General features: G+C 41.2%; 1 protein-coding gene across 1 annotated transcript in view; it reads left to right on the forward strand.

Moving 5' to 3' along the window:
* Positions 1-23433, forward strand: part of nav1b (neuron navigator 1b) — a 58205-nt gene that overhangs the window by 28307 nt on the left and 6465 nt on the right. Inside the window, exons 6-28 of the mRNA XM_078249069.1 lie at positions 3806-3956; positions 5592-5892; positions 7015-7765; positions 8305-8721; positions 9349-9390; positions 9481-9638; positions 10259-10432; positions 10984-11036; positions 11512-11535; positions 12055-12132; positions 15515-15598; positions 15800-15865; positions 16030-16141; positions 16268-16407; positions 17261-17439; positions 17763-17919; positions 18384-18582; positions 19282-19379; positions 19473-19568; positions 19962-20130; positions 22315-22550; positions 22718-22872; positions 22965-23036. Coding sequence (XP_078105195.1) covers positions 3806-3956; positions 5592-5892; positions 7015-7765; positions 8305-8721; positions 9349-9390; positions 9481-9638; positions 10259-10432; positions 10984-11036; positions 11512-11535; positions 12055-12132; positions 15515-15598; positions 15800-15865; positions 16030-16141; positions 16268-16407; positions 17261-17439; positions 17763-17919; positions 18384-18582; positions 19282-19379; positions 19473-19568; positions 19962-20130; positions 22315-22550; positions 22718-22872; positions 22965-23036 — 3912 coding nt within the window. The remainder of the gene's footprint in view (positions 1-3805; positions 3957-5591; positions 5893-7014; positions 7766-8304; positions 8722-9348; positions 9391-9480; positions 9639-10258; positions 10433-10983; positions 11037-11511; positions 11536-12054; positions 12133-15514; positions 15599-15799; positions 15866-16029; positions 16142-16267; positions 16408-17260; positions 17440-17762; positions 17920-18383; positions 18583-19281; positions 19380-19472; positions 19569-19961; positions 20131-22314; positions 22551-22717; positions 22873-22964; positions 23037-23433) is intronic.

The raw sequence follows: 23433 nt of genomic DNA on the forward strand, positions 1-23433 counted from the left end.
CCATCCACTGGAGTTGGAACGATTTAGTTATCATTATAGTTATCGTTCTTGGTGTGGACGGTCCTTTACAGTAGGCTATGAGGAGTAAACTAAACTTCATGTGCAAAATTGGTGAAATGCCCCTTTAGCTATATCTCTCCTCATAACGATCTCTTGTGAGTCCCCCAACTTTATGGAAGTGGAATGGTAAATTACTGGAAAAATGTAGGCTCTTGGTTGATATAATAGTTTTATACAGTCTATGGTTGGTATCTGGCAATTGGATTAGACAATTGCTAACTTTTATGCCGTTCTCCTCTGGCTAATTTGGAAAAAGAAGAAAAACGGCACACATAACGTTTTGGGTGAGATATTTGCTAAAATAATAGTCCATACACAAATAAGTCCATCCATCAGTAAGCAAACGTAACATCGGGCTACTTACTTATTTAGGAGTAATCCGATCATCATCATCAGTAACGTTTTACACAAGAGTAATGGTGGTTACCATGGTTACCGCTCAGTCCGACAGCCGTTGGCCATCATCTCTCAGAGGAACATCAGGGTCTCTGGTCTCGTCATCCCTGCTGCTCTTTTCCTTCTTTTTTTTTGGGAAAGGGGGGTGTTGCCTGTCCTGTCCGCGGACTGCTTCTTTCTGCTCGCTGAATGGGAGAAAACGGGGTCTTTGCTGACGGAGGATATGAATTTGAATCTTATTATTAGCAGCACACGGATAATTCAAGGAAGTTGTGTTCGAATCAGTCACAAATGAGCGGTCGTGTTTTGATCGGGAAAGTGCCTCCTCTGCAGTCGATGTCAAGAGCTAAAAGGACTTTACTTTTTACGCCAAGGTAACGTTAACGTTATAGCTGATATTTCATTCATTACGGGGTTCCCTTTAGACACATTGAACAACTTTCCCGACATTTTTAAGTTGTGGATTTTGTTTATTTGCACTCTAATATATCTATCGTCAATGGTTGTTTATCTGACTGTGAGCTAATAACTTTCGATTTATTAGTTGGCTTTAAAGTATGAGCTGGCGTTTGACTAACGGTAAAGTTAACGTTACAGTAAGTTATTTTACCATGTGTCGATACTCTTGAGTAACGTTAGCCTAGAGGATGAATCGGCTGCTTTCACTACATTTTTTTTTTTTGTAGCCTACTTGCATAATGAAATGAAAACACTGAAAAGTGCAGGAACGAATGTTGACAATGATTTGGCACGAGGAATTCTAACATCTGTGGAAACATTTTATTCTTGGAGGACACGGCCGTGCTGCTAACGTTACCACAGCTATCTGCAGCGGCTGTCTTCACCACTTACTCAGCCATAGGCATGCACCCCAGGAGCTTTGTATTTGCTGTCCCTTATGCAGAAAAAAAGACAGTGCCAGAAGTAAACTGCAAGATGCATTCTTCTTAAGTTACTGTGTGCTATTTCTACTGGTTTTATAGCTACAATATGGTAGACAGAGCCTAGCAGTTCAAGCTCTAAATCTCCATAGAATGTCATGTGTGCTTGTTTTTGTGTTCATCTACAGTGTCTTTGCAGTGTAATGTATTACATTTTGGAAGCAACTTGCCCTGTGTGTGTGTGTGTGTGTGTGTGTGTGTGTGTGTGAGATGCTGTAAGATCCAGGTCTGGACAATGATTGTAATGTCCCCACCCTTCTCCACTGCACCAATCATCCCTTGGTCTTGTTAAATCCAAACATGTTCACAGCAACCCAACTCAAATAATAGCACGGACACACAAATCAGAGAGACGCTGGAGTTGTGCCACAGAAAACAAAAAAAGTGAATTGCCACCCTATGAAGTATGCACTTTGCTGGTGTACTCCCACCCTCCCCCTGTCTAGATCTCACCCCTGAGAGCAGACACTTTTGGCTTGTAATATCAACAGCCCACAGGCCCTCCTGCCTCTTCTTAGGCTGACATCCTTGTAGGGTTATTCATGGCCTTTCTGTCACCCCTGACAGAGGTGGTATTGTTCAAACATACCGCAAACATCTGGGCTTAATGTAAATCAAAATTATTCTTCTTACTGATGGTATGTGAACACATTTTAAAATTCTCAAATCAAACATTAATCTTCGATCTTTCCCTGAGGTCATGTATCTAGGGCCACAAATCACTTCACCCAAATGTTGCTTTTGTGCATCAGAATGCTTAAAACCAAAGTGTCAGGGTAAGCTTCTTCTTTGTTTTACAACTGTGACTACAACTCCGCCACAACCATGTGATTAAATCCATTTCTGAACGTGTATGGGCCATTTTTGTCTCGCTGTGTTTTTCTATGCAATTCCGTGTTCTATGCCTCTGCTAATTGCAGACTGCAGAGCCACAAAGATAATTTTCAGCTTAGTGAGGAAAGCAAAAATAACTATTTCAGCTCAGGCAGTGACTCAGCTTCAAAGGGTCTTAATAATTTACCTTTTCCACTGAGCCACATTTTTGTGCGCCAACATAAATTCGATTACCACCTGTGGTTGCCAGTAGTAATGATGGGGAACGTAGTTATACAAATCTGAGTTGGACTCGCATTTAGCTCTCTGGAGATATCATTTTTAAATTCAACATGGCATTATTGCTCTTTTAAAGCTCATCAAAAAATGTTTTCCTCTTCAATTTTAAACTCCCCTCTGACTCTGAATTGTTTTATCCTCATGTGATGTCTTGGTTGACTGAGAGGCTACACCTCTTGTTGAACTCCACACAGTGATCTGCATTTTGAATGTATTCAAATATCATCATGTATCTAGAGACCTGATGGCCAGTGAGCCGTTTCTTGAGGCTGTGCTTGTCTTCCTCACACGAGAGGCCAGTCTGGCAGCATCTGTTTCAGGGTGACGCAGGACTTCATCGTGGGGTGGAGGGAAAGGTCAGGGAGGGGTTAGAAGCATGTCACTCCGATTTCCCTTCATCCTGCTTCTTTAGAGCATACCAGACTGCTTTCTTAAACCCTGAGCTGTCAGCCACCATCCTTTTTAATACGGTGTGATTTATCAGCATATCCTGTGAAGTTTCCCTTGAAGAACAGTTAAAGATTGCAGTGTGTTGGTCCCTGTTTAAAAACGGCTAGCTTAGCTGTCATTGGGATTTATTAAATTATGGCTAAACTTGTATATATATATATATATATATATATATATATATTTTTAAGTGAAATGGTCAGTTTGGACAGTTCATTCATCAAAGAATCTGAAAATGAAATGTCCAAACTGACCATTTTATTGCAACTGCTAGTTATGCAGCTATGAGTTCCCAAAATAAGCTTTAGTGGTTTGCTAAAAGCTTCATTCATTCCCCTTTGTAAAGTTTGTGAATGGTAAATTATATTGGCTGAAGAAAGTTCCAAACACATGCATGGATTAGATGGAGCCACAGATTCTGGATTCTTCAAAATGAATGAAAAAGTTTACAACCTCTGGCACCGTAATCAAAGCTATATACGAATACCAGAAAATAATTTTAAAACGTTTTGGAGCAAATACATGGCAGCGACAATAAGGGATAATTAACTCATACTTTATTTCATTAAAACTGAAAGCTCCGCTGTTGAAGCTTTGGTCACCATATGGTCTGGATGCTCCGATGGATTAGTTGAATCAAAGCAACTGCAGCCATGTTGGAATTACCTGCTAGTCTGAGCATTTGGCCACCTCCGGAGACAGCTTACTGCAGACAGATGGACGTATCGCTGTTGCTGCCAGCCGTTTCTCCCTACTCCCTGCTTTACCTACATTGTACATTGATTCATATGGTTGCCATTTACTTGATAACGGCATTTTTGCTAAGTGGTCATGCCGTCTTGTTTCAGTTGGGATGAGAGCAGCTCCATCAGCAGCGGGCTCAGCGACGGTGACGGCGATGGCTCGGAGAACCTCAGTTCAGAGGAGTTCAACGTCAGCTCCTCCCTTAACTCCCTCCCGACCACACCCCTGGGATCCAGACGCAACTCTTCTGCTATGGTGAGCTGAAATACTCTACCTAACCATCTGTGACAATGTTTGGCTTTCATTTTATCTTGCTTTTTTTTTTTTGTGACCCACCCAGGCCTTTTTACTTGATTTTTTCAATGCTTCACTCACAATTCACTCACTTCACAATTTGCTTCGTATGTGTGTGTTAAATGCAGGTTCTTTGTTTTGACAAGGCCACAAAAAGGCACCACAGACCTCACATCTGTCTTTAAATTAGAGATGTTCCGATACCGATACTAGTATCGGTATCGGCTCCAATACTGCCTAAAACGCTGGTATCGGTATCGGGAAGTACTGGAGTTAATGCACCGATTTGATACCACGTAATAAAGCCCTAAAGAAAATCTACGTTAAAGTAGTTTATTTATGTTCTTTTTCCATTATAACTGACTGTCAAACTGCAGAATAACAGAAAGTTCTGTGGCATTCATGTTTCACAAAGAGTTTAACCTGAGCCAGACCGACAACAAAAATAGAAATAATATCACATCCATACAGGGATAGTAGTATACAGTTGTTAAAACATAATAAAATATAGACACACTGGTATCGGATCGGTACTCGGTATCGGCCGATACGCAAGTTCAGGTATCGGAATCGGTATCGGGAAGCAAACAATGGTATCGGGCCATCTCTACTTTAAATTGAAACTAAAGAGAATCTCGATCTTTAAAACTGCAAAAGAATCTCTGTTCTCTCTTTGTTCTCTTCAGAAAATTACAAGTTTCCTTCTGGTAGTTACACGGAGCCTTTAAAGCCCCTTTTCAGTCAAAAATGTGTTCTTCTGCTTATTGTTACTTCACTTGGATGTTTGACCTGCACTGAGCAGAATGATGTATGTGCAGAGTTTCACACTAGGAGGCAGTTTTGAGGTTCATCTGAAGGTGGAACATTTCTCTGTGCTCACCTTAAACTTTAAGACGGGTACGTTTTAGTGACAAATATTTAGATGTTTTTAATAACGGAGAAGAAGTAGATGTCATTTCAAGAAGTTTCAACAAGGTAAACAAACTTTTTTTTCTTCAAATAATGTAAAATGTTAAAATATGTCTGGACGGACTCTTTAAATTTGATCAAACTTGTTTCAAGTTCACCTTCGGTAAGTGGTAGTGGTTTCTACCTTTTACACAGATAAACATTTTGTCTTTTTGCTTACTTACAGAATGCTCACGAGGGAGGAATGAACATTAGTGCTCCTCAATGAGCCATCTGTCGCTCTATATTACATTAATAGGGTGCCAAGAAGCAGCATGCCCAAATTTGTTCTCAGTGCCACCTCCTCAACGCCCCACATGATAGTTTTTCTATTACAGTGGAGCTGTCTTACATTACAAAAAATAAAGGCTCAAGCTGTCCTCTATTCTTACATTTTCTGTAATATTCTTTGTGTTAATTTTTCTCTAAAAGTGTTAAATCCATCTTCTTCTTTTTTCCCCCTCCTTTGTCTTCCTCTAAGGTTTTTTTTAATCTGCTTGGGGCGTATCAGTCTATGTCTCCCTCCTTCCCACTGGAATGCAGCTGAGATGAAACAAAGATTACAGAGAACATTCAATTCCTTAGATAACACAGACCATGTCTGATGGTTACCCACACTGTGCCTCTTCCCTTCTCCTCTCTCTGCAGCTCCGCACTGATGCAGAGAAGCGCTCCCTGGTGGAAAGTGGACTTTCTTGGTACAGCGAGGATGGCAAAACCGTCCACAAGCTTGATAGTTGCAGCTACGACACGGGGAGTCTCAAGACGGAGGCCCCAAGCAAGTGGAGAAAGAAGCCTCCAAGCCTTAGTGACGATACAGGGTGTAAAGGAGAACTGAGGAAGCCTCAAAGCTTGGGTCATCCAGGAAGTTTCAAGAAGGGGCGTAATCCTCCTATAGGCGTGACCTCCCCCATAACCCATACCTCTCAGAGCACGTTAAAAGTTGCAGGTGAGATCTAATAGTATATTCTCACTTTTCATCTATGTCTCTTTTTATCAGCCTCTTCTCTTCTCTACTATTCCTCTCCTTTATCTCTTCCAACTTCTAAATCTATGTCATCCATAATCTCTTTCTATGCTGTATCCAAATGTAAAAAACTGAATTTTTTTGTTTGTAGAGCAGCCAAGGCAGATATCTGCTTAGTGTCAAGATGAATACAGAAGTGTCCCCCTTAGCGTAAGCAAGGTTTTGATTTGTGAAAAAAAAAAAAAAAAATGAAAAAAGCTGCAGCTTAAAGCCCAGAACCATGTTTCGGCAATTATCTAAAAGCCGGTTACTGTACATGTCTGCAGAGACACTGTGTCTGCCATCGGCAGCAACTGCATTTATTTAATCCCCGACAAAACATGCCATGATTAAATGATAGGTTAAAATTGAGTTCCAATACCAACATTTCTTGGCCTTTCTTTTTAATTTCCTCAGCTAAAGCTAAAATTAAGCTTCAAACACAAGCGATTAACATTAGACCTGATTGTATGTATGTTGGCTGCAGTTTTTTTAATCTCCACATGTTTGCCAGATCTGTTCTTTCACTTTTAATGATCCATACAGATTAGATTTTGATTGATTATATCACTTGGATATATCTTTATGATATTGTAAAAAAAAAAAAAAAAAGTAAGACCCTTTTTAGTATCAGTTCGTAGGTCACATTTGACATCCTGGACACATAAATGTTCTCTAAGCACAGTAAATACAGATGTTTCTTGCTAATATTTTATCTCCGCTGTAGTGGCTGGAAGGATATGTACATTTTCTTTTATGTGAAGGTGTCTAGTTAAAGAGAAATGATGTATGATGGTGCTGGTTATCCATTTTGGTTCCAGTTATTTGAGTGGGCTTGTTTTCATTTTTGTTAGCCCTAAATTACTGGTTCTACTGGCCCATCAACCCATTCAGTCTGTCCATCCATTTATCATCTATCCTTCTGTTTTTGAGTCAGGTTCATGGTGGCAACAGGACAAACCGAGCAGACCAAACATTCTTGGTGCTTTCATTTAAAGACATGTAATTGTTATTTAAATTGCCATAATGGTGTTATTCAACTATACAATATCTTTCTTTATGTAGCACCTAAAAGTGAGAAGCCACTGGATAAATCTAGGATTTCCCTCAAAACTGCTGGTCTACAACGGTCTCGTTCAGACGCTGGCAGGGATCATCACGGAGAGCACCGCAAGCCCCCGTCAGGTTTAGTTAAACCCACAGCTGGAGCCTCCTTTGGCTACAAGAAACAACCAACGGCCACCGGTACCGCCACTGTTATGACAGCAGGGGGCACCACCATCTCCAGTGGCTCTGCTACTGTGGGGAAAACCCCCAAGTCCTCTGGCATCCCTGTTAAGCCTGTGGGAGGAGGTACACCATCGGGTCGAAAGAACAGTTTTGATGCCAGCAGTGAGCAGAGCTTCTTGGGGCCCAACGCCCGAAACAGTATTCAGTACCGGAGCCTGCCTCGACCGGCCAAATCGAGCACGCTCAGTGTGATCGGTCGCCCTGCACCTCGGCCTGTCAGCGGTACCATTGACCCCAGTCTGTTGAGTTTGAAACCTGTGCCCATGGCCTCCACAGGCCCCAAGATTAAAGAGCCCAGTAGCGGCAGCAGTAAGATGTCTAACAGAACGAGCACAGGCCCGGTGAACATGACAGACCGAGAGAAGGAGAAGGAGAGAGCCAAAGCCAAGGCTGTGGGTGCCGACGTAGACTGTGGTTCTCTGAAAGGAGAGACTCAGTCCACAGGGGAGTCCACTGTGAAACTGCACGGCCTGAGACGGACCGGCAGCAGCAAATACCCTGAACTGTCATCACCCACCACACCAAGGTGTCTCATTTAAGTATTACTTTGAAGGGTTGGTTTACCCAAATTACACACAAAAAACTAAGATCTTTCTGACCTCCAGTGGCATCTAGAGATCTTACTTTTCCATCAATTTTTATTCTCTAGTTGTATCTAGCTATGCAGGTACAGAAATGTTGGTTTTATATGCTCAGGATCTCTGCTCGGTCTAATACACCACCACAATAGACCTACAGGATTAAAAAAAATAATAATTCAATAGCAATATCTCTTTCCACAAACAGTGTCTTAGTTACTCTACAATCCACAGACCTCACTATAAACCGTTTAGACTCTACATCTTTGAGTAATTTTACAGTAATAGGAACAATGTTTTTATGGATTCATGTTGCTGTTGAAATTTAGAGGTAGAATTCTCAAAACCTTGGCAAACACAACCACTACTATCTGCCTGGCTATAAATGGCTGAACGTAGAGAAGTTAGAAAATGAACTGAAATGAATACACATCATCCGCCGAGTTTCTATATTTCATCATCTTTTTTTTTTATGACTGATCCCTAGGATGCTGAACACTAAGTCTCTGGGTCGTCCAACCAGCTTGGCTCACATGGACAAGATGAACTTCAACAGTCTTGACTCCTGTGTGACCATCCACGACCTCCCGCCCAAAGTCCCCCCATATTCCAAGCTGCAGGACTTGGCTGGTTCCCACACCTCATCCCGCCTCACCCCCAGCCCAGCGCCTGTACTCCACATCAATTCCCCCAGCTCCTACGACAGTGAAAGCCTGAGTCTGAGCGGATCACCGCTGCTCTACCCCAAATTGTCTGGCATGCACCGCAGCATGGAGTCTCTGCCCCTCCAGATGAGCGTGGCTTCCAGTGCGAGGTTTGTCAGAACTGAGATGCATGACAAGGAAGAGAGGGGTACGGGAACCTGGGGAGCCGGAAGCAGGACATCCCTCAACCTCACAGATAGGTATGTCTCATCTCGAGAAATATCTAGCATTGAGGTATCAGAGGTGTAAATAGAAAGACAATTGAAAGAAAATTTGTTATTTGAGTAAAAAGCCTTTCAATGCCACTTTTCCATCTTCCTATCAACCAATACTAGAAGAAGTCTGCATTTATCCCAGCATCTGAACAAAATGTCCAGTAGGCAGTTGGACCACTGTTTCAGTGTGAAGACATCCACCATTGGGCTATAAGTTTCTTTGCAACAGACATACCAGCCCACCATATTGTATGTGCCTTTTCCGGGAACAGAAAGTCTGAGGTGTCATTAAGAAGGCTGGATCTATCAGAACATTTCAAGGTGCCTGTCTGTCAAGGTGGAGATGGTCTGAAATATTTCCTGCCAAATTTTTTTTACTTTTAGCCAATCCCACGCTGTGTTAATGAAAGTGCCCAGTATATGCCATATGGGACAGATGGACACAATGTATTAGAAGATAAACCCTTGATATGTCTTATCCGGGTGTTATGCAGGTCCTATGACAAAACTTAAGATGAATAAATTAATGATAGTGTTTATGTAAGGCACTGAAAAAAATTATTCACAATGTTTATCCTCTACGAATAATGTTTTTTATTCTCTTCTTTACAGCTTGCACACAGACAGAAATACCTTGCCGAAGAAAGGATTAGAGTACGTCCAAGCATCCAAGCATCCTATTTGAAATCTCACATTGTGCTATATCTTCATTGTTTGGAGTTAAAATGATTTTTCTTTTCTCAGACGCTATGACTCAAGCCTGTCAGAGAGTGACGGCAAACCTGGAAGGCGCCACTCCCACACCATAGTCAGCATGACAGAGAGCGATAGCCCCCCTCAGCTGCCTTCTCCCACCCGCCCTCTCCACCCCTCCTCCGGCAAGGCTCCCCTCACCAACGTGGGTGAGTCTGCTCCATTGCTCCATTTGGCTGCCAAGTTCTAAAAACACTCACTGTTTGAGCTTTGTAACTAATGAGGTCTTTGATAAGCCATCCATCTTATTATTAAGGACAGGGATATTAAGTTCACACGGAGAGGAAAGTCCGGCATAGTTTTACAGTTAAGAGATGTTGACACAAGTTGTCAATAAATGGATCCAGTCATGCCTGAACCATCAAGTGATGGCAAATTATTATGGTGTCAGATTTCAATATGCTGAATATTACTATGCCGCATCGGCACTTATTCAAGATAGGATAAGAAAAGAAAAAGACTTGAGTTAAAGTCTGAAATATGCTGGAGATGGAGGGTCATGTCAGGCTATTTTTTATCTCTTTGACTGTTGTGGAACCATGGTGTTGCCTTTCTCTGAGTCATCAGAATATGGGTGCTATACCTAGATTGTGTGTGTGTGTGTGTGTGTGTGTGTGTGTGTGTGTGTGTGTGTGTGTGTGTGTGTGTGTGTGTGTGTGTGTGTGTGTGTGTGTGTGTGTGTGTGTGTGTGTACTCTACAGAACTGCATCCTACAGTTTTATCTGTGTCACTTACTGTCTTTCCAAACATCTCTCTTTTATGTCTATAGTTACCCCAATTACCAGTGGCAGTCCGAGGATATCGCGCTCCAACAGCATAGGCCCACCTAGTGAGTCAGCCTGCGATCTCTATGGATCATGCCCACTGGGCAGCAGTATGTCCCTGGCTGACCGGCCAAAAAGCATGATGCGGTGCGGGTCTTTCCGTGAACCCGGAGATGATGGTGAGCCTGCTCAGCCGGCCCCTCTGCAGGGGAGTCGCCCTACATTGCCTCAAATGAAACAAAGCTGTCCGCTCCTACAGCACACACACTATTAATCAAAATGTCAGAACAGGAGTCTTGGTGCCTTCATTTTACATTAATAGTAAGTTATGTAAGGAGTTATAGGCACTATATGTGGTCCAAATGTAAACAAAACAGGAGACTTTCCACCAATAATGTAAACCTGCTGTCACTCTCAGATAATTTGCAGGCGTTTTTATACACACTTGACCACTAGCTCCAAGTTCTTAATGTATTTCAATGCAATAACGAAGGCTTACATCAAACTCTTATGTGCCTGTTATTGATATGTTTTAATTGTGTGACTGAGTGTGATATATTTCATTGCTTTAAGGGTTGTCATTAGTAACAGCGATTTTAATTTATGCATCGCTTTAGTCATTTGCGACATCACAGATTACTAGCATTTCTTAAGTACTTGGGTAACCTAGTAAATTGCCTTAAATAAAAGTTACTTTTAATATTAAGTCAAATCTCCACCTCTGTTTCAGTGCATGGCTCCGTGCTCTCTTTGGCGTCCAATGCTTCATCCAACTATTCCTCGGTGAGTAGATACAGTCATATGTACAGTCCAATCCTACTTTACTTGTGCTGGAGTTTAATGCTTTGTGACTACCGTTTACACACTGTCCTGTGTCTTCAAGAAGCAAAGCGATCATTTAGGAAAGCTTGTACAGCATAGAATCGTTTTCTCCAATACAGGAAAATTGCTTTAATCATAATGATTCATGGACTTTTGGACTTTTTTAGCATGCAGGGGAACCTTGCATGCATTATATTAAGTGACCTTACAGTCTTCCCTAGTTGGTTATAAACCTCTTAGTGACCCTGTATTGCATTCTGTGACTGGGAAATTATTCGGTACCTATTCCAACTGTGTATTCCAACATAGCCGTCTCCATGAAACTTCAGTGATGTCCCTTTTACTGTGGAGAAGTAGTTTTGGTAACTGCCCCTGAAGTTAACGCTCTACCCTATCCTTCTTTATTTTTCATTTGCTTTCACCATGCCTACTTTAGAATGAGGAGAGGATACAAGGGGAGGTAAGGCCAACGTGCCATGACTCTTCAACTCACATTGTGCCTTTTCTCTGCATCATGTGTCAGTCATTTCCTGTTAAAACGGGTCCATTCACCAGATGATGTTAAGAGTGCTCAGTGAAGTCTGTGACAACGGTTCTCTTAACTCAGGATCTCATAACTCATTTCATTTAGTTTTATCCCTGATACTCTTTATCCATCAGCACCACCTGCTAACATTTAGTAAAGACATTCTCAGACCTCATACAATTCCCAGTGCATGAGAAAAGTGCTCAAATCCACTGTCATCCCTTGAATAAACATTTTCTATTGGTTTGGAGTGTATTTACCCATTGTCATGTCGGTGTCTTTCATATTTGGTTGTTTGCATATTCTTTATTTAGCTAACCAAACAAAACAACACATTCAGTTGCGGCATTATCATAATCAAAACTTTATTAACAACACTTCTGGCCTTTTGTCCAAGGTATTGTATACTACATTGTCCATACTACTGGGGCTTACTTTTCAATTTGTCCACAGCAAATCCGCAAGTTAAGGCGAGAGCTGGAGTCTTCCCAGGAAAAGGTTGCCGACTTGACCATGCAGCTTAGTGCCAATGTATGTATGATATATATGTTTTTTTTAAGATTCCCTTTTGGCCTCTTTTGGTAAGCTAATTTGTTTGTGTGTTGGATGCATGCCAGAACTTTTATCAGAGTGTGATCAATCCAAAACGTAGATGACACCTCCTCTAAGTCATTGGTTGCGTCTGATATCGCATACTATGCACTACATACTCAATATGGATACTATCGTTCAACATACCTTTGTGTAACTAAACAGTAGTGTGTATCTTTTCGGACACACTAAGCTGGCATTTTCAACGTCACTTCCTGAGAACCTCCTTGCCGTTGGAGACGTGTAACCATGGTAACCCCTGCCGATCTCAGCTTTAGCAGCATTGCCAGATAATGCTTAAATTACTGAAATAGGTAAATAACTAGACTAACTGTAGTTTCAATATGCAGAAATGTAAATTAGACCGTTATTGACATTCCAGAGCTGCCTTGGTTGCTGTCCGTTTGTCTGTTATAAACATTGTCGTTACTACGCATTGCATTGTGGGATACTTATGCCGCCGTAGTGTCCAGTGTTTGCCCACTGTAGTATTTCATCGGAAATAGTATGCAATTCACATACTATTGGTTACATACTAAGATTTCGGACATACTAAAAAGTCTCAACTGTTTTAGCCTACTAAATAGCATGTTAGTATGGAATTTCGGACCCAACCATTGAGTTTGTACCCCACAACTAACTGAGATACAGAAACCCCTTTTTACAGGTGCATCTAATATCTGCCTTGCATTTTGTGTGAGGGTGAGATGCGGGGAAGATATGGTGTGAATCCCCGCTCACTTCAAAAAAGAGGATCACTTAGATGACTCTGGATGTTGAGGCATACCTCTGGCCTGGTCTGACTTGCAGGGAGGACAACCAGTCGCAACAGATCTAGGATCTACCAACCTACCCAACACAAGCTTTTTTGAATTATATTTTTGAGCATCGTATGCCTTTATTTGATAGCTGACTGAGAGTAGGATGATGACAGTAAACGAAGGGAAAGCAACATACAAAAAAAGGTCCCCAGTTGCGGTTTATGGTTAGCTCCCTAACCACTAGACAACTTTGGTCTTACTGCAGACATGCCATATTTCCAGTTCTCCTTCTGCCACTCACATCTTTCCACTGTTGCTATAATCCTTCAGCTCTGCGATCTTGATAGACACCCTTTTAACCTTAACCCTTAGCTTGCTTTTAACTAATTGAACCAGCTGAAAAAATGTGGGCCCCTGCTTCTTCTCACCCTGCAGCTTCTAAATGCTTGAGTCTGGCTTTTTCCATCACACTCAACTTTTACTTTAACACCACCTCACCACTGATCCTGATCTAATAGACAACCAGTATGACTACAGTCTCCTATTGCACATTTAACCCACTGCCGTTGCTTAACTATCAACTAACCTGGGTATTTTGAACATACTAAGTCAGTGTTTCTCAAATGGGGGTCTGTGTACCCCTAGGGGTACTTTGGAGTACTGCAGGGGGTACGTGAGATTCCTTTTTGAAATGTTAATTTTCATGCATAATTCATCAAATTAATTTAGTTATGGATTATAAACATTTGAAGGAACATTTAAGTGTGTTTCAGTTACAAGCTTGTTAAGTAAATCAGACACTAATGGTGCAGAGCTGTAATGTACCTCTTTATATAGCCTTTTTTTTCTACCAAAAATGCTTTGCACACACTTTTGGCTAAAAAAAACTATTTCAAAGGGGGTACATTATTGAAAGAAGTTTGAGAACCACTGTACTAAGTGACTGTTTATGTTTTTACTATATAATAAGTTTGATCCCACGCCTAATGCTACTGTCCCTCTCTTTTACGTTCTTGGATGTATTGACTGCTGGACTCGCTGCCTTTCCCTGCCTGCCTCCCGCTGACCCGCACCTTTGGATGCTGGGTGTAGCAGCTAGGCCAGGTTTGTTGGACTGTTGCTTCCAGAGAGCTCTCTGCATGATTGTGAGTGGACGTCAAGCTGACGAGTTGCTGTCATCCGACCTCTCTGTTGGGCTCGCTGCGTGGAACAGCTGACCTCATCACCGTTCTTGAAGCATGTTGACATGTTGGCAACTAATTATTAATTTTCTTTCAATGATCTATTAATCTGTTGACTATTATTTCAATTAAATTGATTTCGTCTCTGAAATGTCAGAACAAAGTGGAAATGATCAGCATGATTTATTAGAGCCCAAGCTGGTGTCTTTACATCACTTATTTTGTCTGACCAACAGTTTTTTTACAATCATTTTACAATCATACTGTATCTGAGGATCTGCTGCGAAAAACGGCACATTTGGCATATTTGCTTTATAAATTCCTCAAACGATTATCAAAATGATTGTCTATTCTTTTTTTGTAAATGACAAATAAATTTACCAACTATTTTTCTCAGCACCAATTTCTGACGATTCCTGATAGTTTTCTTAGATTTAAAGGCTAAAAAGATACCATAAATATGAACCTTTGGGATACAACTTATAGACATTAGAGAGAAATGCAGTTAAACAAACTGGACATAGGACTTTCAGGTGATGTAACACACTTTAAAGCCACCACGCTGCTTTAAAGCTGATGCTGCTGATAGGAAAAGGTGAATAGCTGATTGCATTTTCTATTGAGTCGTTAAGACTGTTACAACCCCCTGAAAGGCTTGCTTTTACTAGGTCAGTAACATCATTCAAACAGATTCAACGACTAACAGTGTAAAGAAATACCAAAGCAAGTTACCCACAAAAAGAAATAATGAAGGGAATGAATGGCTGGCCATATTTAACAAAAGAAGGGAACACACCAAGACCCACCACACAATGTGCTTTCAGACCTAGAAACTATCAAACCAAAATAGGAAACTAAACCCCAAAAAAATAAAGCAGCTAAAAGAGGACTATCTGAACCATCATTCCAACAAACCATCATGTAGAATTTGTCTTTATTTCTTAACATATTCATTACGATGGTGTCAGCCATGGCTTTTAGAAGATTTCTAATCGTTCTCTCCATCATCAGGCAGAAATAGTGCGAGACATCCTAGCCTAAATGTTAAACATGCTACTTGAGGTTGACCAGATTTGTCCCTCAGCGCAGCATCGCTTTCCTCCCTCACCACCATTACCCTAACGTCTTCTTTCATCTCTGACATCATCCACAGCTGTCCACTACTCCATCCCCTCCCTCCTCTGCCAGCAGAAGGAGAAAGCCATTTGCTTGTGAGGTTGCAGACTGATTCCATGCAGCCGGTGTCTCATACCTGTCTGCTGTCTCAACCCTCTCTCTCTCTCTCTCTCTCTCTCTCTCTCTCTCTCTCTCTCTCTCTCTCTCTCTCTCTCTCTCTGTGTCTGTCTCTGCCTCCTTCTACCTCTGTGTCTTCCTCTAAAGGCTAATCTGGTAGCAGCATTTGAGCAGAGTTTGGCGCTGATGACGGCACGCCTGCAGACCCTGTCGGTCTCCTCGGAGCAAAAGGTATCTATCATGATGCCAATGACTGTTCCTGTGACATGTGTGGCAGTTTGCATTTATTATTTAACTGTGACACTTAAGGAAACAAGCCATGAATATCATTCTAAAGAAATAGTGTCACTACATACTGTACTCAACAAATACATGATGATGATGATGATGATGAAACATTAGACTGATCATGGTTGAACTGCTTTATGTTAGATCCCGTCAGTGAAAGAGAAGCTACCAGGGGACATAGTTGTCCTGGAAATGAGTTGTGGGTCAAAGGTTCGTATAGCAGGATTTCCATTTTGTCATCAGCCATTGAACACAACCCCGTCATCTGTGTTTGAAGCAGATAGACATTACACAATCCTCGGTTTAGAAGAATGTTGGTTCAGTTACCAGACTGTAAGCTAGTATGAACACATGTTGATATTTTCCTTTTTCAGGACTCTGAGCTCACTGAGCTGAAGGATACCATCGAGGTTCTGAGGGTCAAAAACACAGAGGCCCAAGAAATCATTCAGGGGGCTCTCAGTAATCCGGACATCACACCTAAAGGTACAGAATGTGCCGGGGATGTACAAAAACCAGACACATGCAAAGATGAAGGTGGGACTTTTAAATATATATATTCACCGATATTCAGTATGCTCTTTTTTTTTTTTTTTTCCTCCTGGAATGTAGAACTGCTGATCAAACGCCAGAACTCCTCAGAAAGCATCTCCAGCCTCACCAGCAACACCAGCCACACCAGCCATTCCAGCCACTCTAGTCTGGGTAGTCTCAAAGAGCAGGAGGCCAAGAAGAAGAAGAAAAAGGGCTGGGTGAGAGAGCGCACACAGGCAGAATCTAGAGGTCCCACTGATTACAAATACTGTTCTTATTTTGCAGTGGTTTATGAATCAGATGTTTTCTTCAGCTTGTCTGGGTTTGTAATTGGTCAGATTATCTCATCAATGTCAAATTCATCAAACTTTGAGCACATTTAGTGATAGTTATTATCAAATTTCAAGATTTAAGATACAAGGATTTATTTGCTCATAGTGTAGAATGTGTGCAGTGAAATGCAGGGTGCTAAAAAGGCTAGTGTGAAATAAAGAATAACAGGTAGAATACAAATTAGAAAAATATCTGATACAGGATTACAAATTATAAATAAGTTTTAAAATGATACGGTTATATTGGCTTAGTGTGTAGATGAGCTGTGGGGCCATTATCAGTTTTTGTTTATTTGATCTGATATATGTTATGTTTGATCCCAAAAAATAATAGAAGTCTGTCAGCTGCTCTATTTTGTTTTCCTGCATGTGTGTGCGTGTGTGTCATTCCCGTTCTATCTTGTTCCAAATCTGTTATTAAGTATGACTCTGGTCTCTCCCTCATGCTGCCTTGCTTTTTTATTTTAGGTCTTTGAGGTAAGTGATGTTGCTACGGTAAATAAACCCTGAACCCCCTCCTCTTCTCCAGTCCGCATGCACTTTATGAGACATACTTGTGAAACCTTTGGAAACGTTCTGTTGTCTGTCTTTCTTGATTTACAGAATCACTTTGTACAGTGTTTGATCATATTAAACTGTTAAAGGTATATGAGAGAGAGAGTCAACACAAAGTGCTTTTAAGAATTGCTTGTTAATGGTAATGTTATTTATTTCAGTCTCATATTTCTCCTCTGTACAGTTACGCAGCTCCTTTAACAAGGCCTTTAGTAAGAAGGGCTCTAAGCCGTCAGGGCCGTATGCTGACATTGAGGAAATTTCCACCCCAGAATCCTCTGCACCTTCCTCCCCCAAAGTTCACCATGGTGGAAACAACCCTCCATTGTCAATGAAATCATCAGCCTCTACATCATCATCAGGGTAAACTTCTCCCCGCAATAATCTCTTAAACTAGAAAGTTCAGTAAATGCCAACATATCGTATTATAACATAATGCGTTAGCTATCATTGTCAAAAATGGATGTGGATACACAGTAGATCATTACAAGACTATGCTGTCTGCACATATATGTTGCTGTATTTGTGTTTAATTTTAAGAGAATTTGATAGTGGTTCTAATACAGCTGTGTCCGTGGTGGTCCTTAAGTTAGCATTTAAAAATGATGTGTCTAGCTGTCAGTCTGATGATCCTTGCTACCTTCACACATCTCTAATGTTGTCCTCTTTGAACTGAATATCTCCAGACTCTGTGAAGGAGATGAGGTGGGGGATGATAAGGTTGTAACAGAACTTCGTACAGAGCTGTGGGAGAAGGAGCGCAAACTGACAGACATCCGCCTGGAGGCTCTGAGCTCTGCCCATCAGCTGGAGCAGCTGCAGGAGGCCATGACCAACATGCAGGTATGTGTGATATGTTCCTTTGATATTTTATGTGTTTTTCTTTTACTCCCTACATTTGTTTTCTTGATAAACTTGCTTTTGGAGTTTACCTGTGGACTAGATAGGATGCCAAATGTATGTGTGTTGTGTAAGATGAACTTTTGTATACATGATAGGTACGATTGGTATGTATGTACTGTATGTATGTATGTATGTATTTATGTATTGCTATGGACCATTTTTTGTGTGTGTCCTGAATAAAGAATATGATGATGATATGTATGAATGTAATCTTTCAAGTCTAACTTCCCTCTTTTATTGTTTGGTCTTGTGGTAGGTTATGTGTTTAAATTTAGTTATGCCAGTTTCTCCAATATAAGAAACATTTTTAGCATGCACTCAGAAAAACATCACTAAAGCTGTATTATGGAAGTGGCACTGCGATTTAAGAAAATTCCTCTAACACTTGTGATGTTTGTCTGTAGTCGACAGTGGAGAATCTGAAGGCTGAGAACGACCATCTGAAGACGGGTGGTCTGTCCCCCTGTCCATCTCCTGGACCCTCCAGCTCCGTCTCCCAGTCCTCGGGTCTCACTGCTCTGGGAAGTTTATCACCTCGACAGTCCGTAGCCATGCACATGCCCAAAAGCTACAGCAGAGGGCTGAGTGAGGGGGGAAGCTCAGGTACAGTTTAGTCTCTGACCTGTTGACAATGTGGAGTCAGAATGGTGATGCCACTGTGCTCGACAAGTAGGCATAGCACTTAGATTAGTATTTACACACATGTAATGGAAAATGGATTCATTGTGAATACCATCTGGTTTGTTCTTGAAACTACAGTATGAATGGAAAATACGTAATGATTGGATTGCTTTCTTATACCACATTTACAGCACTTAATAATTGTGTTATGCTTTATGTGCAAATGTGTGTAATGTAGATATTTGTAGTTTGTACTTTACTCCTGGCCTATAAATCATCTCATTTATATACTGTACATGTGCACCATGTACAAGCAAAAAATATATTATAACATAGTGTTATAATATACTATTTTTCCAATACCAATTATTAATCTTTTTTTTTAGGGTATGAAAATGAAATGCCAAATCATATAATTAAAATAAAACCTGCTTGTATTTTAAAGGTCAGATGGCCGTATAAAATAAGTTTTTATATATATATAGTGTATTTATTTATACAGCATTGCTCCTTGCTTCTAAATTCCTTTCTCCCTCACAGTTTACTAATTTGTGCACATGAATTTATCACTATAACCTGCTAAGCAATGCTTTTGGTTCAGCATTCTGTGCAATATTAGATTTTTTTTTTAATCTTTCTTTTCTGTTTCTGTCCTATTTGTATGTATTTACTCCTCAGCAGACGTCCACTCTGCAGATTTCCTCAGTCTTTCCTCACAGAGGGATGATCACCGTGTTAGGGTGGTGATTTGTGTTGCAGATTTACACGTCTTTAAAGATGTAAGTATGTTGCTTGTCATCGTTCTTTCTTCAGACCAACAAACGTGATTTTAAATGTCTGTTTCGCCTGTCCGTTGCACTTTGTATCAACAGGAGGTCAAACAGCAGGATTTCTTTGTCGGCACTGTCAGGGTGAATGGCAGGATGGACTGGCCCATGCTGGACTCAGCTGTCAGCCAGGCTTTCAAGGTGAGTCTCCCTTCTTCTGACAACTTTGTTCAATATGAGCGGTCCAAGGACTCAATGTACAGTTTGCAACAAGTGTGATTCAGCTGTCACATTAAATTTAGCATGTTGTTCCTTCAAAGAGTTCCACTGCTGCACACTACGATGCAGAAATAGCATATGGAATCATGTTCAACTTCTTGATTTATGACGAGGCACAAACTTAGTAATAGAGGTATTTGAATTTACTTTAGGAGGTTGGCAGGTCATTTAACAGGATTATCCAGGCCTCACCATTGACACATATTGGAAGGTAGTTAGTGCTGAAACATCACAAGGGGCACTGTCTGTCTGCACACACTACATCCTATTTGGACAGATTTACTTGGTTCTCTTGTTCTGTTCTTTTCATTCCAGGTGTACATAGCCAAGGTGGACCCCACTTCTAGTCTGGGCCTGTCTACAGACTCCATCTACAGTTACAGTATGGGCCATATTAAGAGAGTGCTGGGAGGAGAAGGTCCAGAAACCCAGCCCTCTCGCTGCATGTCCCGAGGCCCCAGTAGCATCACGGTGGCCCTGAAAGGTCTGTGGACAAATGTGACGTATAAGATAGGGCTGACCTGAATGCGTTATCGTAGTAATCAATGTCTAAATCAGTATTCAAATGCTTTGTTGTTGTTGAAGTTGTTTTTATTTAGTACATCATTTCACAACATTACCCCAAGAATCGCCCATGCAATAATGAATAGTATTCCAACATTATTCATTATGCATCAACATTAATTATTGTTAGTTAATATTCTCAGACGGATAGTTCTGTTTGTTGTGTGTGTGCCATGGGGTGCATGTGTTAGGTGCGGCGCTGTTGCGTATGTGCGGTACTAAAACGGAGCGGATGAAATCCATGGAAAACATGTCACTTAGTTCGGTTTCTTGCCTGCTTGCTTTTCGTGGTTGATCATTTCCAGAAGTGTTTAGGCTCTGTGCGAGTCCTCTGATAAAAGGGAAAACTTTTCAACCTCCGACTCTGTTTCACTGTAGGCCGGGCAGTATATATGAGGATGAACGGCGCCCCTCCATGGCTCCAGCGCCTGGAGCTCCACGCTCACCTGTCGGGAAAAGTCCACCGGATGATGTCGCTGTCGTCGCTGTCGTTTTTGCGTCACTCTTCAATTTAGAAACCACAACTCTATTTATTGAAAGCTGCGTCCACACACACATATGATACATTGAGTGTTTATCCGAGGAGTTTAACAGTCTTATCCCAGTCTCAACTGAGTGCAAATCCTCATGTCTGTCTGTTAATCAGGCTAAATGTGGACATGTCTCTTTATTGCCAGTTGATCCAGTGTTGCTTATTTTGTTTTTTCAACTCTTCTCTATGTCCAACGTGCATTCAGTTACATTGAATTGTAAGCTAGCCTCATCATTCACCAAAACATAAACTCAAATGACCCCATGGCAACTGGTAAACTCATCAGTTTAACAACATTTTTCATTTTTTTCCTCTGGAAGTAGCCACAGTTCCAGATTTATTTGGTCTAATTATCTATCCAACCTAACATTGTCACCACTATTACAGATGTATGTGACTTGTATACATCATATTTCTAATAACTGCAGTGTTTTGGTTTGGGAGTTGCACATATATGGAGCCCATCAGTGATTCTAAAGCAGAGCTGTGATTAGTGAGGAGAGTCGAGGGTTTAATAGTCGACCCCTCCGCACATTTTGCATGCAGGAATGCAAGGAGCGGAGTGCTAGCAGAGCTGGGAAAGCAGTGGCAGCCCTGGGCTCTGGGTAACATGATCTCAGTGGATCCTGGCCCAGCTGGTCGACCAGCCTCAATCACATGGGCCCCATAGATGTTGAGTGGAACATTTGATTCCTGCAGGCTGGTGGGGGGTGCACAGACTCCCTACACTTGATGCAAAGTTATTTTCAGAGCTAAATGCTTGAACTCCATGTTGCTTAAAGGACATGCGAGGTGCAGGTGATATAAATCTGTTTTCTCAACATCTTCTTACCTGAACTCTTCCTATTGTATATTCTTTTTGGTTTCAGGGTTTCCGCGAGTCTTAAAAAGTCTAAAATTTCTAAATCAAAATTTTAGGCCTTAAAAAGCCTTAAATTCGCTGAAGAATTATGTTCTAGGTCTTGAATAATTTTAAACAGCCTTTGATTTTGTTGATTTTTTTTTATTTTTATTCCATGTTGTTGTAGTTCTTTCTTTCGTTACTCCAGATATAATTTGCTGCATTACGACTACAAATGAGACCAACATGCAACTTATATTGCAGCTGAGTGTACGGCTGCGCGAGTCTCTTTCGGAACGGATTTTATTATTTAACTATGGGGAAGTGCAAGTTTAGTGATGTTTTTTTATGTTGTGACATATGTCTTACATTTTATTTATAATGGTCCTGAAAAGGTCTTAAAAAGTTTTAAATTTGACTTGGTGAAACCTGCAGAAACCCTGGGTTGAGATGTGAACAGAATTCTTAACAAGCACTTACAAGAAGAAGTAGTTTATTATTTGTCACATAAAACTGTACAGTACAATATAATGAAATCCAATCTCTGCATTTAACCCATCCTAAGCATTCGGAGCAGTGGACAGCCACATACAGAGTCTGGGGACTTAAATATCAAGTATCAAACTGCAGTTGATCACCAATTCTAATTTCTGCTGGGTAATTAGCAGATAGTTATCAACTTCATTGTTATGACAGCGCAGTCTGTTCTCACTTTTCCTCACTATGATCAGGTTTGAAGGAGAAGTGTGTGGACAGCCTGGTATTCGAAACGCTCATTCCCAAACCCATGATGCAACACTACATCAGCCTGCTGCTCAAACACCGCCGTCTTATCCTGTCTGGACCGAGCGGGACGGGTAAGAGCTACCTGGCCTCCCGGCTGGCTGAATACCTGGTGGACCGTAGCGCCCGTGAAGTCACTGATGGCATCGTGGTCACTTTTAACTTGCACCGCCAGTCATGCAAGGTGACAGAAAGCTAAGTCCTGTATGAAACTGTTCAACACCGGGTTATTTGGTGTGTCATGTTGTCAGCTTCTTTTCATCTCTCTCGCTCTCTCTCTCTCTCTCTCTCTCTCTCTCTCTCTCTCTCTCTCTCTCTCTCTCTCTCTCTCTCTCACCTTTCTCTCCTCAGGATCTGCAGCTTTATCTCTCCAACCTGGCCAATCACATCGATCGGGAAACCAGCACGTCAGAAATACCGCTGGTCGTTATTCTGGATGATATTCACGGGCCTGCTTCCATCAGCGAACTTGTCAATGGTGCTCTCACCTGTAAATATCACAAATGGTACGCTCCACATGCACGGACTGAAACTAGCTGCAAGAGTATTTATGTGATCATTTGACGCAGCTTAAACTAATGTTGTTCCTGTTCCTTAGTCCATACATTATTGGAACAAGCAATCAGCCAGTGAAGATGATAGCGAACCACGGCCTCCATCTCAGCTTCAGGTTGGTTGAAGGAATGGTTGTGGAAGTATTTTCATCTCCTGCAGTATTGTCTTGGGTGTTCTGGGTGAATTTGTCCTGATTACCCTGGAGTTAGATTTGAAGCTCACTGTGGAGTCAACAGGTCAATAGTAAACTGTGAGTTGATGTGTTTATATGTGATCTGATACAGCATGATTTAATACAGTTTGATTTCACTCAGTGTCATGAGTACCAATACTAAGTTTACTTTGGTATTGTTGAGACAAATTGTATTCACTGTAAATTAACATATCTGAAATTTCTGAGTAGATGCACTTTTGTAAATGACAGTCATGACTCGTGTTGCTTTCAGTCTGAAGTTGGACAACAAAAACAAACCTCTCACTATAACCTGCAACATTTTTACCTACTGTTTATT

The sequence above is a fragment of the Sander vitreus genome, chromosome 4, assembly GCF_031162955.1.
Source record: "Sander vitreus isolate 19-12246 chromosome 4, sanVit1, whole genome shotgun sequence".
NCBI lineage: Eukaryota > Metazoa > Chordata > Actinopteri > Perciformes > Percidae > Sander > Sander vitreus.